The sequence below is a fragment of the Bos javanicus genome, chromosome X (genome assembly GCF_032452875.1).
Source record: "Bos javanicus breed banteng chromosome X, ARS-OSU_banteng_1.0, whole genome shotgun sequence".
Lineage (NCBI taxonomy): Eukaryota > Metazoa > Chordata > Mammalia > Artiodactyla > Bovidae > Bos > Bos javanicus.
In genome coordinates this window covers 107,215,499-107,228,453 of record NC_083897.1, presented here as the reverse complement: position 1 = coordinate 107,228,453, position 12,955 = coordinate 107,215,499, and the positions used below count along the sequence as shown (strand labels likewise).

At 43.0% G+C, this 12,955-nt stretch overlaps 1 protein-coding gene across 1 annotated transcript in view; it reads left to right on the top strand.

Moving 5' to 3' along the window:
- OTC (ornithine transcarbamylase) overlaps positions 1-12,955 on the top strand; it is a 75,711-nt gene that overhangs the window by 24,271 nt on the left and 38,485 nt on the right. The window contains exon 4 of the mRNA XM_061410441.1: positions 4,328-4,415. Within this exon, the coding sequence (XP_061266425.1) occupies positions 4,328-4,415 (88 nt within the window). The remainder of the gene's footprint in view (positions 1-4,327; positions 4,416-12,955) is intronic.

Below are 12,955 nucleotides of genomic sequence, written 5' to 3'. Positions count from 1 at the left end.
CAAGAGACATAATAAATTGTAAGTGAATGATGTATCATGGTGGATGGTGATCAGTGCTCTCAACAAAGACAAGACTGCCTGCAAGTGAGGGAAAAATATGTATCCTATTATTTGGACTTTGCCTTTTACTCTGAGTAAACAGGGGAATCTTTGGAGGGTTTTGAACAGAGGAGGAACGTGGTCTAACTTGCATTTTATTTATTAAATTAAAAAATTAAAAAGAAGATTTATTTTCTTGGCCATGCCACATAGCATGTGAGGCCTTAGTTCAGCATATGAGCTCTTAGTTACCCAAACAGGGATCAGACCCATGCTTCTTGCATTGGAAGTGAGGAGTCTTAACCATTGGACCACAAGGGATGCTCCTAACTTCCATTTTAAATGGATCTCTCTGCTCTGTTGAGAATAAACCGGGGCACTGCTGCTGCTGCTGCTGCTGCTGCTGCTAAGTCACTTCAGTCGTGTCCGACTCTGTGTGACCCCATAGATGGCAGCTTACCGGGCTCCCCTGTCCCTGGGATTCTCCAGGCAAGAACACTGGAGTGGGTTGCCATTTCCTTCTCCAATGCATGAAAGGGAAAAGTGAAAGTGAAGTCGCTCAGTTGAGTCCGACTCTTAGCGACCCCATGGACTGCAGCCCACCAGGCTCCTCTGTCCATGGGATTTTCCAGGCAAGAGTACTGGAGTGGGGTGCCATTGCCTTCTCCGAACCGGGGCACTAGGGGTGGAGAATTCCATGGACTATACAGTCCATGGGGTCGCAAAGAGTCAGACATGACTGATAGACTTTCACTTTCACTTTTCGGGGGTGGAAATAAGATAGAAGCAGTGAAAGCTGTCAACAGGTAGGTACAGTATATAGAGGCTGGGGCCATGGTGATGGCAGATTTGGGCCAGATAAGAGGGCTAGATTCGGGAAATATTTTGAAGGGAGAGTCAACAAGATTCCTGATGTATCGGGTAAAAGAGAGGTGTGAAGGATGACTTCAAGGTTTCCATCTGAGCAACTGTCAGCAGGATGGAGCAGGATAGAGCCAATCAGGCAGGATGGAGATGAAGTGTTTTAGAAGTGTGGAGTTTGGGATGTCTATTAGACACACAGCAAAGATGATGAAGAGGCCACTTGGTATTTGTTTGGAGTATGGGAGTGAGATGTGACAGAGATACCTAGAAGTCAGTCGTCAGTTCAGTCACTCAAGTCATGTCCGACTTTTTGTGGTCCCGTGGACTGCAACACACCAGGCTTCCCTGTCTATCACCAACTCCTGGAGATTGCTCCAACTTATGTCCATCAAGTCAATGATGCCATCCAGCCATCTCATCCTCTTATTGTCCCCTTTTCCTCCTGCCTTCAATCTTGCCCAGAATCAGGTTCTTTCCCAATGAGTCAGTTCTTCACATCAGGTGGCCAAAGTATTGGTGCTTCAGCTTCAGCATCAGCATCAGTCCTTCCAGAGAATATTCAGAACTGATTTCCTTTAGGATTGACTGGTTTGATCTCCTTGCAGTCCGAGGGACTCGCAAGAGTCTTCTCCAACACCACAGTTCAAAAGCATCAATTCTTTGGCACTCAGCTTTCTTTATGGTCCACCTCTCACATCCGTACATGACTGCTAGAAAAACCATAGCTTTGACTAGACGAACCTTTGTCAGCAAAGTAATGTCTCTGCTTTTTGCTTTTTAATATGCTGTCTAGGTTGGTCATAGCTTTTCTTCCAAAGACCATGCATCTTTTAATTTCATGGCTGCAGTCACCATCTGCAGTGAATTTGGAGCCCCCCCAAAATAAAGTCTGTCACTGTTTCCATTGTTTCCCCATCTATTTGCCATGAAGTGATGGGACTAGATGCCATGATCTTAGTTTTTTGAATGTTGAGTTTTAGGCCAGCTTTTTCACTCTCCTCTTTCACTCTCATCAAGAGGCTCTTTAGTTCCTCTTTGCTTTCTGCCATAAGGGTGGGATCATCTGTATATCTGAGGTTATTGATATTTCTCCCAGCAATCTTGATTCCAGCTTGTGCTTCATCCAGCCTGGCATTTTGCATAATGTACTCTGCATATAATTTAAATAAGCAAAGTGACAATATACAGCCTTGACGTACTCCTTTCCCAATTTGGAACCAGTCCATTGTTCCATGTCCGGTTCTAACTGTTCCTTCTTGATCTGCATACAGATTTCTCAGGAGGCAGGTAAGGTGGTCTGGTTGTCCCATCTCTTGAAGAATTTTCTAGTTTGTTGTGATCAACACAGTCAAAGGCTTTGGTGTAGTCAATAAAGCAGAAGTAGATGTTTTTCTGGAACTCTCTTGCTTTGTCTATGATCGAATGGATGTTGGCAATTTGATCTCTGGTTCCTCTGCCTTTTCTAAATCCAGCTTGAACATCTGGAAGTTTTCAGTTCATGTATTGTTGAAGCCTAGCTTGGAGAATTTTGAGCATTACTTTGCTAGTGTGTGAGATGAGTGCAATTGTGCAGTAGTTTGAATGTTCTTTCTAAAATTAAAAAAAAAATTCACTGTGGAATGCAAAAAAAAAAAAAAACAAAACGTGTTAAAGGCTTCACTGGGTTGTTTCATGAGACTTCGGGTTGAGTTTCTGTTCATAGGTCTAATACTTCTTATCACACAATTCACCATGCAATTAATGATTTCTCTCTTTCTCACAGGAAACAGGTAGGATTAGAATATTGTGACTGTTGCATATTTCCCAAAAGACAAGTTAGGTAAAAAAGTAATGTTTCCAAGGAGGGAAAAAGTAATGTTTGCAAACTCCCTCAGACAAGTCTCTATCTTGTAATTATACCTTTACATTGTCTATGTATATATATCTAAGAAAGCCTGCCTATTGAACCTTTCTCAGATGATAGAGTAAAGTTCTGATTGGATGTCATCATTTCCCATAATTTTGCCCCAGGGTGTGTGATAAAAGGGTTCTCCTTGTTCCCACAGAGTTTAGCTATGGCTTGAGGCAGACCCCTGTCTGTCATCCTCCCAGACCAATGGGATGTGCTATGAGGGTGGGAAAGGAGCCAGCTTCATCTGCTTAGATGTCTGCAGTAATCTCACATTCCATGGAGGGTTGAAAAGTGGCGAGGGTAATATGTAAGTGGTGCTTAGCTCTGTCTTGGTTGGAGGATAAATAAAACGGTTGAATGACCTTTGATCTCACTAACTTTTGAAATTTTATTTACTTTTGGCTGGGCTAGGTCTTCATTGCTCCATAAAGGCTCTTCTCTAGTGGCAGAAAGTGGGGGCTACTCTCCAGCTGTGATGCACGGAGAGCCATCACAGTAGCCACAGTACTCACCACTACTCTCCAGTGTGGTGGCTTCTCTTGTTGCAGAGCACAGGCTCTAGGTACATGGGCTTCAGCAGTTGCGGCTCACGGGCTCTAAAGTGCAGGCTCAGTAGTTGTGGCGCATGGGCTTAGTTGCCTCACAGCGTGTGGGATCTTCCCAGACCAGGGATTGAAATCATGTCCTCTGCATTGGCAGATGGATTCTGAACAACTGGACCATCAGAGAAGTTCGATCTTGCTGATTTTTAGAGAACTGAAACTGCCATTTCAATGCTCACTTTATTTTCAATTTTTTAAAAAGGTATAATGTATATATAGGAAATGCACAGATCTGAAGTGTGTGCAATTCAGTAAGTATTGAAGAATACATATACCCATGTATTGGTATGTAACCTTACCATGTCTGTCAAGGTATAACGTACTTCTGTTACCCCAGAAAGTTCACCAATGCTCTTTCCCAGCCAATCACCCTCTCCAGAAGCAACAAGTATTTTAATTTCAGCCACTCTATGTTTGTTTCACCCATTGTAGAACTTCATATGAATGGAATTATACATTATGTACTCTTTTGCGTCTAGCTTCTTTCATTCAGCATAATGTTTGTGAGATTCATCCATGTTGTGTGTACAGTTCATTTCTTTTAATTACTGAGCAGTGTTCCATTGCCATCCATGACATCCCACACTACAGTTGATGTTCCCATTTTCCTGGTGGACATCACTTATATATTTTAAGATTAAAAATGAGATATAGCCTCCAGAAAGGAACAATGGCCCATAATCACACAGTTCTGAAAAGATGGTGGAGAGATGGTCACACATCTGAAGGAGAGTTAAGTGCTAGTACAGAAAATCTCATATACTTCTCTCAGCTCCTCATTTTGCTTTCCCTGGGAATTCCCTATTAGAGAGGCTGGTGAGATTGAAAGATTTTGACTTTTCAATTAAGATGGTGCTGAGACCTCATGATTTTGTTTGCTACTTTAATTCTTTTTTTTCAAAAAGCCTTTCTTCTCTCTCTTTTACTGCAGGCTTTGCACTTCTGGGAGGACACCCTTGTTTTCTTACTACGGACGATATTCATTTGGGTGTGAATGAAAGTCTCACAGATACAGCCCGGTTTGTAAATCTTCTCTTGGAAGCTTATTTCACAATTTATGGATACATCTTAAAAAGAAAATATGCTTCTCTTTAACTAGCGGTTTTCCCTCTCAGCATCCTTTGGACTGTTCTGTTTTTGTTCTTTACCTTTTTACCTGATGTCCTGAATGAATTTCTCTCATCTTCTGGCCACTTTCCTTGGGTTAATTTTTTTTTTTTTCTTAGCAATTTGAAGAGGCTTCTGATTATAGAATTTCAAACTCCAGGAGATTTAGTCATCAAGCATGACTCTTATGTTTTTCAGCTGAAGAAATGGAAGGCCAGGAAAATTGACATGTTCAATGACCCATAACCTGCTAGCATCAGAGCAGGAAGTAATATTGAGGGCTAACATTTATTGGACATTTATTATGTGTAAGGCATTGTTCTGACTCATTTAATCCTTATAAAAACCCAAACAGATTGGCATAAAGAAGGGAAACAACTTTATTAGGGACATACTAGCTACTATAAGACAAAAATCTCAAAATGTCAGAAGCTTAACATAGTGCAAATGTTCCTGATTGATAAGACAGAAGGAGTGATTGTTTATGTGGCCATTTAGGGACTGGGGATGAAAATGGCTCTGCTATCTTCAACATGTGGCCTCCAAGGTTATCCTAGGTGTCAACATCCAGCCAGGTGCTAGGGAAGAGTGCCTGGGGACAGGATGCTCACTTCAAAGCCACCTTAGCAGGGAAGCAGCACAATCACTTCCACTCACATTCTATCAGCAACTACTAAGTAGCTCAGCCCTACCTGGATGAAAGTAGAGGTGAGAAAAGGCTCTGAATCACTATACTATAATTAGAGACTGAAACATAGGTCCTCTGACTTCCCATGCAGTGCTCTCACCATTGTATCATGCCTGATAGAGAAATACAGAGCAAATGTCTGTGTTTAAATATCTCACACTTGATATCAAAGACTAATGATTATTTTCTGAAAACAATATGTCATAAAGCAACTCCCTGCAGACACTGCCTGCTTTTTATGGCCGATACCCTAGTATGTACTAAAGAATCCACCTCATTTGAATTGCTGAAGAGATTTGAAATAACTCATCTTTAAAACTTTTAGTTATGTTATTTAAGATGAGACAGTGTTAGTATTAAGCCGTGTTGTGTTCATCTTCTGGATGCAAGGGACAAGAAGAATAAATAAACATAAAAGAGTTTTTCTTCTAAATATGCTGTCACTGGTTAGAATTCTATTTGCCTAATAATTCTGTTTCCACCAGAGTGAAATATGCTTTGTTCCAGAATAATATTACAAGCTGGTTAGGGGATGAAGCCAGGGACACAACCAGGAAAGAAGTTTCAGTGGGGATCCTCTATATAGGACCAAGTGAATGACAGTGAGTGTCACATGTGAACTAGTGGTTGGAAGAAGGTACAGTTGGAGAAACAGATGAGCATTCAATAGAGAGTGAAGGAGTGCAGAAGTGCAGATCGGCAGCCAGAAAGAGGTCAGGGCCCAGAAATCAGGGGAGTGGGCGGGACCTCCAAAGCAAGAGACAAATAGCCAAGCATGGGTTGAAACCGGAGGACGAGTGTAAACATGTTCTTTTCTGTGCTTGCTCACCACACAACAATTGCCACTGGAAGTCCTTCATTAGAGGAGCTCTACACAGATCCTGGGAAAAACAATCACAAGTTCTGCTAGTGGTAAAGAACCCATCTGCCAATGCAAGACACATAAGAGACTTGGGTTTGATCCCTGAGTTGGGAAGATCCCTTGAAGGAGGGCATGGTAACCCACTCCAGTATTCTTGCCTGGAGAATCCTGATGGACAGAGGAGCCTGGCAGGCTACAGTTCACGGGGTTGCAAAGGGTTGTACACGACTGAGCAACTAAGCATGCACATCTCATTGTGGGAGAATTGCAGACTGAACGCCAAAGAATTGATGCTTTGGAACTGTGGTGTTGGAGAAGACTCTTCAGAGTCCCTTGGACTGCAAGGAGATCCAACCAGTCCATTCTGAAGATCGGCCCTGGGATTTCTTTGGAGGGAATGATGCTGAAGCTGAAACTCCAGTACTTTGGCCACCTCATGCGAAGAGTTGACTCATTGGAAAAGACTCTGATGCTGGGAGGGATTGGGGGCAGGAGGAGAAGGGGACGACAGAGGATGAGATGGCTGGATGGCATCACTGACTCGATGGACGTGAGTCTGAGTGAATTCCGGGAGTTGGTGATGGACAGGGAGGCCTGGCGTGCTGCGGTTTATGGGGTCGCAAAGAGTCGGACACGACTGAGCAACTGAACTGAACTGAACTGAAACCTCAAGGACCAGAGAAGGCAATGGCACCCCACTCCAGTACTCTTGCCTGGAAAATCCCATGGACAGAGGAGCCTGGTAGGCTGCAGTCCATGGGGTTGCTGGGAGTCGGACACAACTGAGGGACTTCACTTTCACTTTTCCCTTTCATGCATTGGAGAAGGAAATGGCAACCCACTCCAGTGTTCTTGCCTAGAGAATCCCAGGGACGGGGAGCCTGGTGGGCTGCCGTCTATGGGGTCACACAGAGTCAGACACGACTGAAGTGACTTAGCAGCAGCAGCAGCAGCAAACCTCAAAGACAGGTACACTTAGGGAGGGACAGGAGTAAATTGTTAAGGTACAAGGAAAATTAGGGTAGTGCAATATCATAAGAGGCTGGAATGGGTGATGGAGATATCAGAAATGGGGGGTGGGTAGAGTAGATACTGTGGAAATCTGACTCTTTTGTGCACCCCATCACTGCTTCATCTGCCCAAATTCCTGACAAACAAGATATGGCTGAGATTCAGAAATTCACTAAATCTAAATTGAAGAAGACAAGGGAAATCCACCGCCTTGCACAGAAGTAATTGAACAGGAGAAGCAAGGAAGTGAATCTTAATGGCATCGACCCTGCCAATATGCACAGTACAACCCATTGCAATTGCCTCCTTACTTTTTATAGCAGTTAAACTCTGTAAGATGCAGAGATTGGATGATGTTTAAATGATAGTGCTGGCCCTTTGGAATTGAGGCAAGCGTACATCTGACATTGATTGACGGTGTTGCTTCACTAATCTGCCTGTCTGGCTGCTTTGGGGGTCTGGTGGAACAAAAAAATAGTGACTGCCCACTGGTGAAAAAAACCTGATGGGGAAAATACTGAATATGGCAACAGAAAAAAAAATAAAGCAAATTGGGCCAGTGTCCTGAAAACTGTTAAGTGCAATTTCCAAAATGTCATTTATTTAATCAAATGATTTAATTATTCATTTATTCAAAAATATTAACCCAATGCCTGATTTTTCTTCCAGGTGTTGGTTTAGCACTGAGAATAAAATGCTGATCAAATCAAACAAAATACTTTTTCGAGTGGAAATTATATTCTAGAGGGAGAAGGCTTTCAGTAAACAAAAAATAAAGCATGAATACAATAGAGGGTTGAAATAAGTGCTATGATGAAGTCAAAGCAGGGGGATCTGTGGGTAGAGTGGGGGCTCCTTTAGATTGGGTGGTCAGGGAAGGTCTCTCTGAGGAGGTGACTGTTAAGGGGAGTGCTCACTGAAAAGATAGAGCGAGGTATTAAAGGCTATAGGGAAAGCATCTCAGACAGGAAGAGCTGCTGGTACAAAAGCTTAAGGCAAGAACAAGTTTGATGCACTGGAGAACAGAAGGACAGCTAGCAACGTTTTTATATCAGCAAATAAACATAGTTTAAACTTGCAAATTTAAAAAACAATGTACCCTTACAAGCTGGTCCTGTCTAAGACACCAAAAGAAGGAAAAACCAGATCAAGAAGTAAAAGACCTAAATACACATTCAAAATAAAATGTATTGCTCTTTTCTTGCATGCATGCTAGGTTGCTTCAGTCGCGTCAGACTCTTTGTGACCCTCTGGACTGTAGCCCGCCAGGCTCCTCTGTCCATGGGATGCTGCAGGCAAGAATTCTGGAGTGGCTTGCCATGCCCTGCTCCAGGGGATCTTCCCAACCCGGGTCAAACCTGCATCTCCTGCAGCTCCTGCATTGCAAGCCGATTCTTTATCGCTGAGCCACAAGGGAAGCCCCATTGCTCTTTTCTTACTTGATTACAATAATTAAACCTGTTCACTTGTCAAAATGTAGTGGGTGAGGGGGACAGGAGACTTCCCTTGCAGTCTAGTGGTCAAGACTCCAGAGGCACGGGTTCGATCCCTGGTTAGGGAACTAAGGCCCCTCCCTGCATGCCATGTGATACAGCCAATATATATACAGCTGACTCATTGGAAAAGTCCCTGATGCCTGGAAAGATTGAGGGCAAGAGAAGAGGGCATCAGAGGATGAGATGGCTGTATGGCATCACTGATGCAATGGACAAGAACTTGGGCAAACTTTGGGAGATGGTAAGGGACAGAGAGGCCTGGCATGCTGCAGTCCATGGGGTTGCAAAGAGTCGGACATGACTGGGCGACTGAACAACAACAGCCAATATATACAGCATATATATATACACACACACACATATATCATTGGTGAATTCTCTTTAGCTAAGTCTTAGTTGAGTATCGTATAATCTGAGGGCACCACTGGGGAGTGAAAGGGAGTGCTCAGATGGAGCTGTTGACTGATATTGTGGAGGAGTTGGTATGTCAGGGTCCCAAGACCAACCCCAGGTTCAATGATCCATTAGGAGGATTCGCATGACTCAGGATATGGTCATGGCTAAGATTCATTACAAAAAAAAAAAGGATAGAAAGCAAAGGGAAAAGGCACATGGGCAAAGGCCAGGGGAGACCAGGCACAAGGTTGCAAGGGTCTTCTCCTGGTGGGGTCAACAGTTCATGCTTAGTTCCCCCAGCAATCAGCTGTGGCCACATGTGTGAAATGCTATTTTTCATGGAAGCCCATTAGACACAGAGTGCATAAGACTTTTATTGGGGACTGGTCACATAGGCACCGTCTGCCTAGCATGAAGCCAGCTTCTAGACTCCCAAAAAGATTCTGTTCAGCATAATCCATAGTATTTTTACAAACAGTTTAGGGAGTGAGCCATCCTTATCATTTCTGGGAATGGTGGAAACCCTCCCACCAAAGTTCAAGTTCCCAGATGCCAGCCAAGGACCAACCTAGGAAGCAGGCCTTTTAAAGACAGCCATCTCAGGACTGCTGTGTTAACTCTTGCCCCCCCCCCAAAAAAAATGGGCCATGATTTCTCTTCTGAATTTTGCTAAACTAGTAAGGACGTGTATCCTACACCCATGGAAAGACAGCCTGAAGATTCAGTATGGATCCTCAGTTCATTGTGGATCCCTGTAGGGTCAGTCTCCCATTGGTGAAAATTGACCATTGCTCACTTCCCTCTTTAGAAAAGTCTCTCTTAGTGACTCTTTTCCACCCCTAACATATCAGAAGCTACAAAAGATATACATATGTATTCCATTACATTTGCTTCAAATCTGGTGTTATTTTCAGATTTTGTTAATTCTCAGGTGCTCTACCAGGGTCAAGGGTTGGATGTTCTATTTTTCCCTTCACTCCGGGCTTGTCTTTTTAGATATGACACCTTGTGTGTGTTAGTCGCTCAGTCGTGTCCAACTCTTTGTGACCCCATGCATTGTAGCCCACCAGGCTCCTTTGTCCATGGGATTCTCCAGGCAAGACTACTGGAGTGGGTTGCCATTTCCTTCTCCAGATCACTTACTCTTTGGAAGTTTAAAAATGGATGAAACTTAGCAACAGCAGTGGGACATTATCACTCCACTTTCAAGCCTTTCTGTTTCTTCCATAATGACAGCTGTTCATGCCTAATGCTCTGAGTCCACTATTGAAAGGTTCATAATACAATAGCTTCACAGTCATTTTCACTTTAACACAGTACTTAGTAAAACAGCTTCAGGAAACGTGTATGAAAGGCACCATATAAAACCAAATAATGTAACATTGTTCTACTCTAATTAAGTCCCCTATAGAGGTAATTTACTTATGGTAGTGATTGCTAAAGTGTTTTCTGCCAGTGTAAAACCAGTAGGAAGGAAACTCAGCATAAACCACTGTATTAGTTTCCTAGGGCTGCCATACAAATTACCACAAACTTGGTGGCTTAGAAACAACACAGATCTATTCTCTCACAGTCCTGGAGGCTCCTGTTGCTGCTGCTGCTGCTGCTAAGTCACTTCAGTTGTGTCTGACTCTTAGCGACCCCATGGACTGCAGCCTACCAGGCTCCTCCGTCCATGGGATTTTCCAGGCAAGAGTACTGGAGTGGGGTGCCATTGCCTTCTCCAGTCCTGGAAGCTAGAAGCCCCAAATCCACATGCCAGCAAGGCCATGTTCTCCCTGAAGGCTCTAGGGAAGAATCTTTCCTCACCTCTTCCTAGCTTCTGGAGGCTCTCAGCAAGCTTTGGCACTCCTCAGCTTGTAGCTCGGCTTGTAGCTTGTCACTCCAGTCTATGATTCCACCTTGATATTCTCTGTATATCTCTGTGTTTCTTCACCTCTTCTAAGGAAAACATCTGTCACTGGATTTAGGGTCCAGCCTACCCCAGCATGACTTCATCTTAACTAATAACATTCGCAAAGACCCTACTTCCAAACTCTGCCCCATTCTCAGTTTCCTGGTAGATATGAATCTGGGGGACACCATTCAACCCATTGGGCTTGGGGGTGGCTCAGTGGTAAAGAATTCACCTGCCAATGCAGGAGGCACAGGTTCGATCCCTGGGTTGGGAAGATCCTCTGGAGAAGGAAATGGCAACCCACTCCAGTATTCTTGCCTGGAAAAAATCACATGGACAGAGGAGCCTGGCAGACTACAGTCCATGGAGCTGCAAAGAGTCAGACATGACTTAGCAACTGAACAACAACATTCAACCCACTACACAACCACATATCCATATGGCCCTGCAGCAATGTGGAAGGGTTTCAAATCATTGTCATTCTGGTAGTTCAAATAACGGAAGTTACAAAGGAATTTGTGGATGAGACACGGTCCTTAAGAGTAGGAATGTGAAAAAAAAAAAAGAGTAGGAGTTAAACTATTGTCATATTGAAAGGAATGTTTTGAAAAGCTGGAATACTGTTTCTAAGATATTTATAGTAATGATTTTAGGACCAAAAAAGGTAATCTTATTTAGGTTTCTTGGTAAAATGTTTTAAAATGTTGGTACATAATGGGAAATATGTACCTAACTGGATACTAATAAATTTGTATCTAAATAGGAAATATGATGTCTCCATGAATCTTTACAGAGGCCACCAAGCAGCATGGCAGTTTTATGTCCTTGGGTAAATAGTAACAAAAGCCAGTTGTTCACAACATGAAATATGATGTAGTTCAGAGGCAGTTTGCCATAGTGTAAGAGTAAGGGCTTCGAAGCAGGGTTGGACTTTAGGTCACAGCTCATAGCACATTGGCCCTGTGGTTTGGACCAGTTGCTTCTGAGACTTAGGTTTCTCAGTTGTAAAATGGATGTACAAATATGTATCCCAATGAGTTATATGAGGGTAAATCACATAGTGCTTTTAAAGGACAGGCACATGGGAGAAATTCGTGTATTTTTCACTGAATCAAGTTACAGTCTAATTCAATCTCAGGAGAAGCCCTGACTCAATTCTGGCCATCTTCGTGGTCTCCTAGTCAGTTTACACTGACCCAACACTAAAATTCCTATAGCACATTTTGAGGAGGTCGTTATGAATACCATTATGCCCTAACCATTTATCTCTGAGGTCTTCAAAACATATACATCAAAAATATGGCAATTTCATTCAACATCCCTGTGCTTCCATCTTTGAGGGGGAGCCAATCTAGGTGTGCTGAAGGTATTATTTTGTTTCCTTGTCATTCTTATATTGATATAACTAAAATTATAACCTGGGTAGAGAATATCAGAGCACTGGAATATTCTCCATCCCAGAGGGAGATTCAGTCAGCAAGTTTATTCCTTGGCCAATTTACACTGGGGATAAAGTCTACGCCTTCTCTAGGGCCTTAGCCTGTTTCCATAAAAAATAAAAACAGGAAATGCCCATTTTTAAATGATTACAGGGTTCTCAACGGTATCATTATACACAGCCCAAAATTCCTCCTACTGTTGGCCAATCAGTTATTCAACTGGTTGGAGAGAGACATCATTGATAACATACTGGAAATTAGGGGTGAGAAATGGAATATTTCTTGCCATATCAGTAAACAAGGAAGTCCCAGTCATCAGTGACTGCAACCCTCCAATGTGCGTTGGTGAGCCCTAAGGGCACTCAGGAAGGAGAATACCTGTGATCTAGCAGCCATCAGAATGGCGGCCACTACCTAGGTGAGCCCTGAGGAAGGAAGCTCAGGATGTGAGAACAGGATACTGGCCCCAGATAGCTGAGATGAATATGAAAGGAATGATTTCAGTGAGCCCAGACTCTTGCATCTTTCCATACAAAGAAAAGTTAAGTTAGGTTACCTTTTGAATTAAGTTAACTGAATTCCTTGTTAGGTTACCTAGTTTTCTTTAATTAACAACAATCTTCAGATGTTCAGACCACCTGCCCTTCGTTAACAAAACTTCTA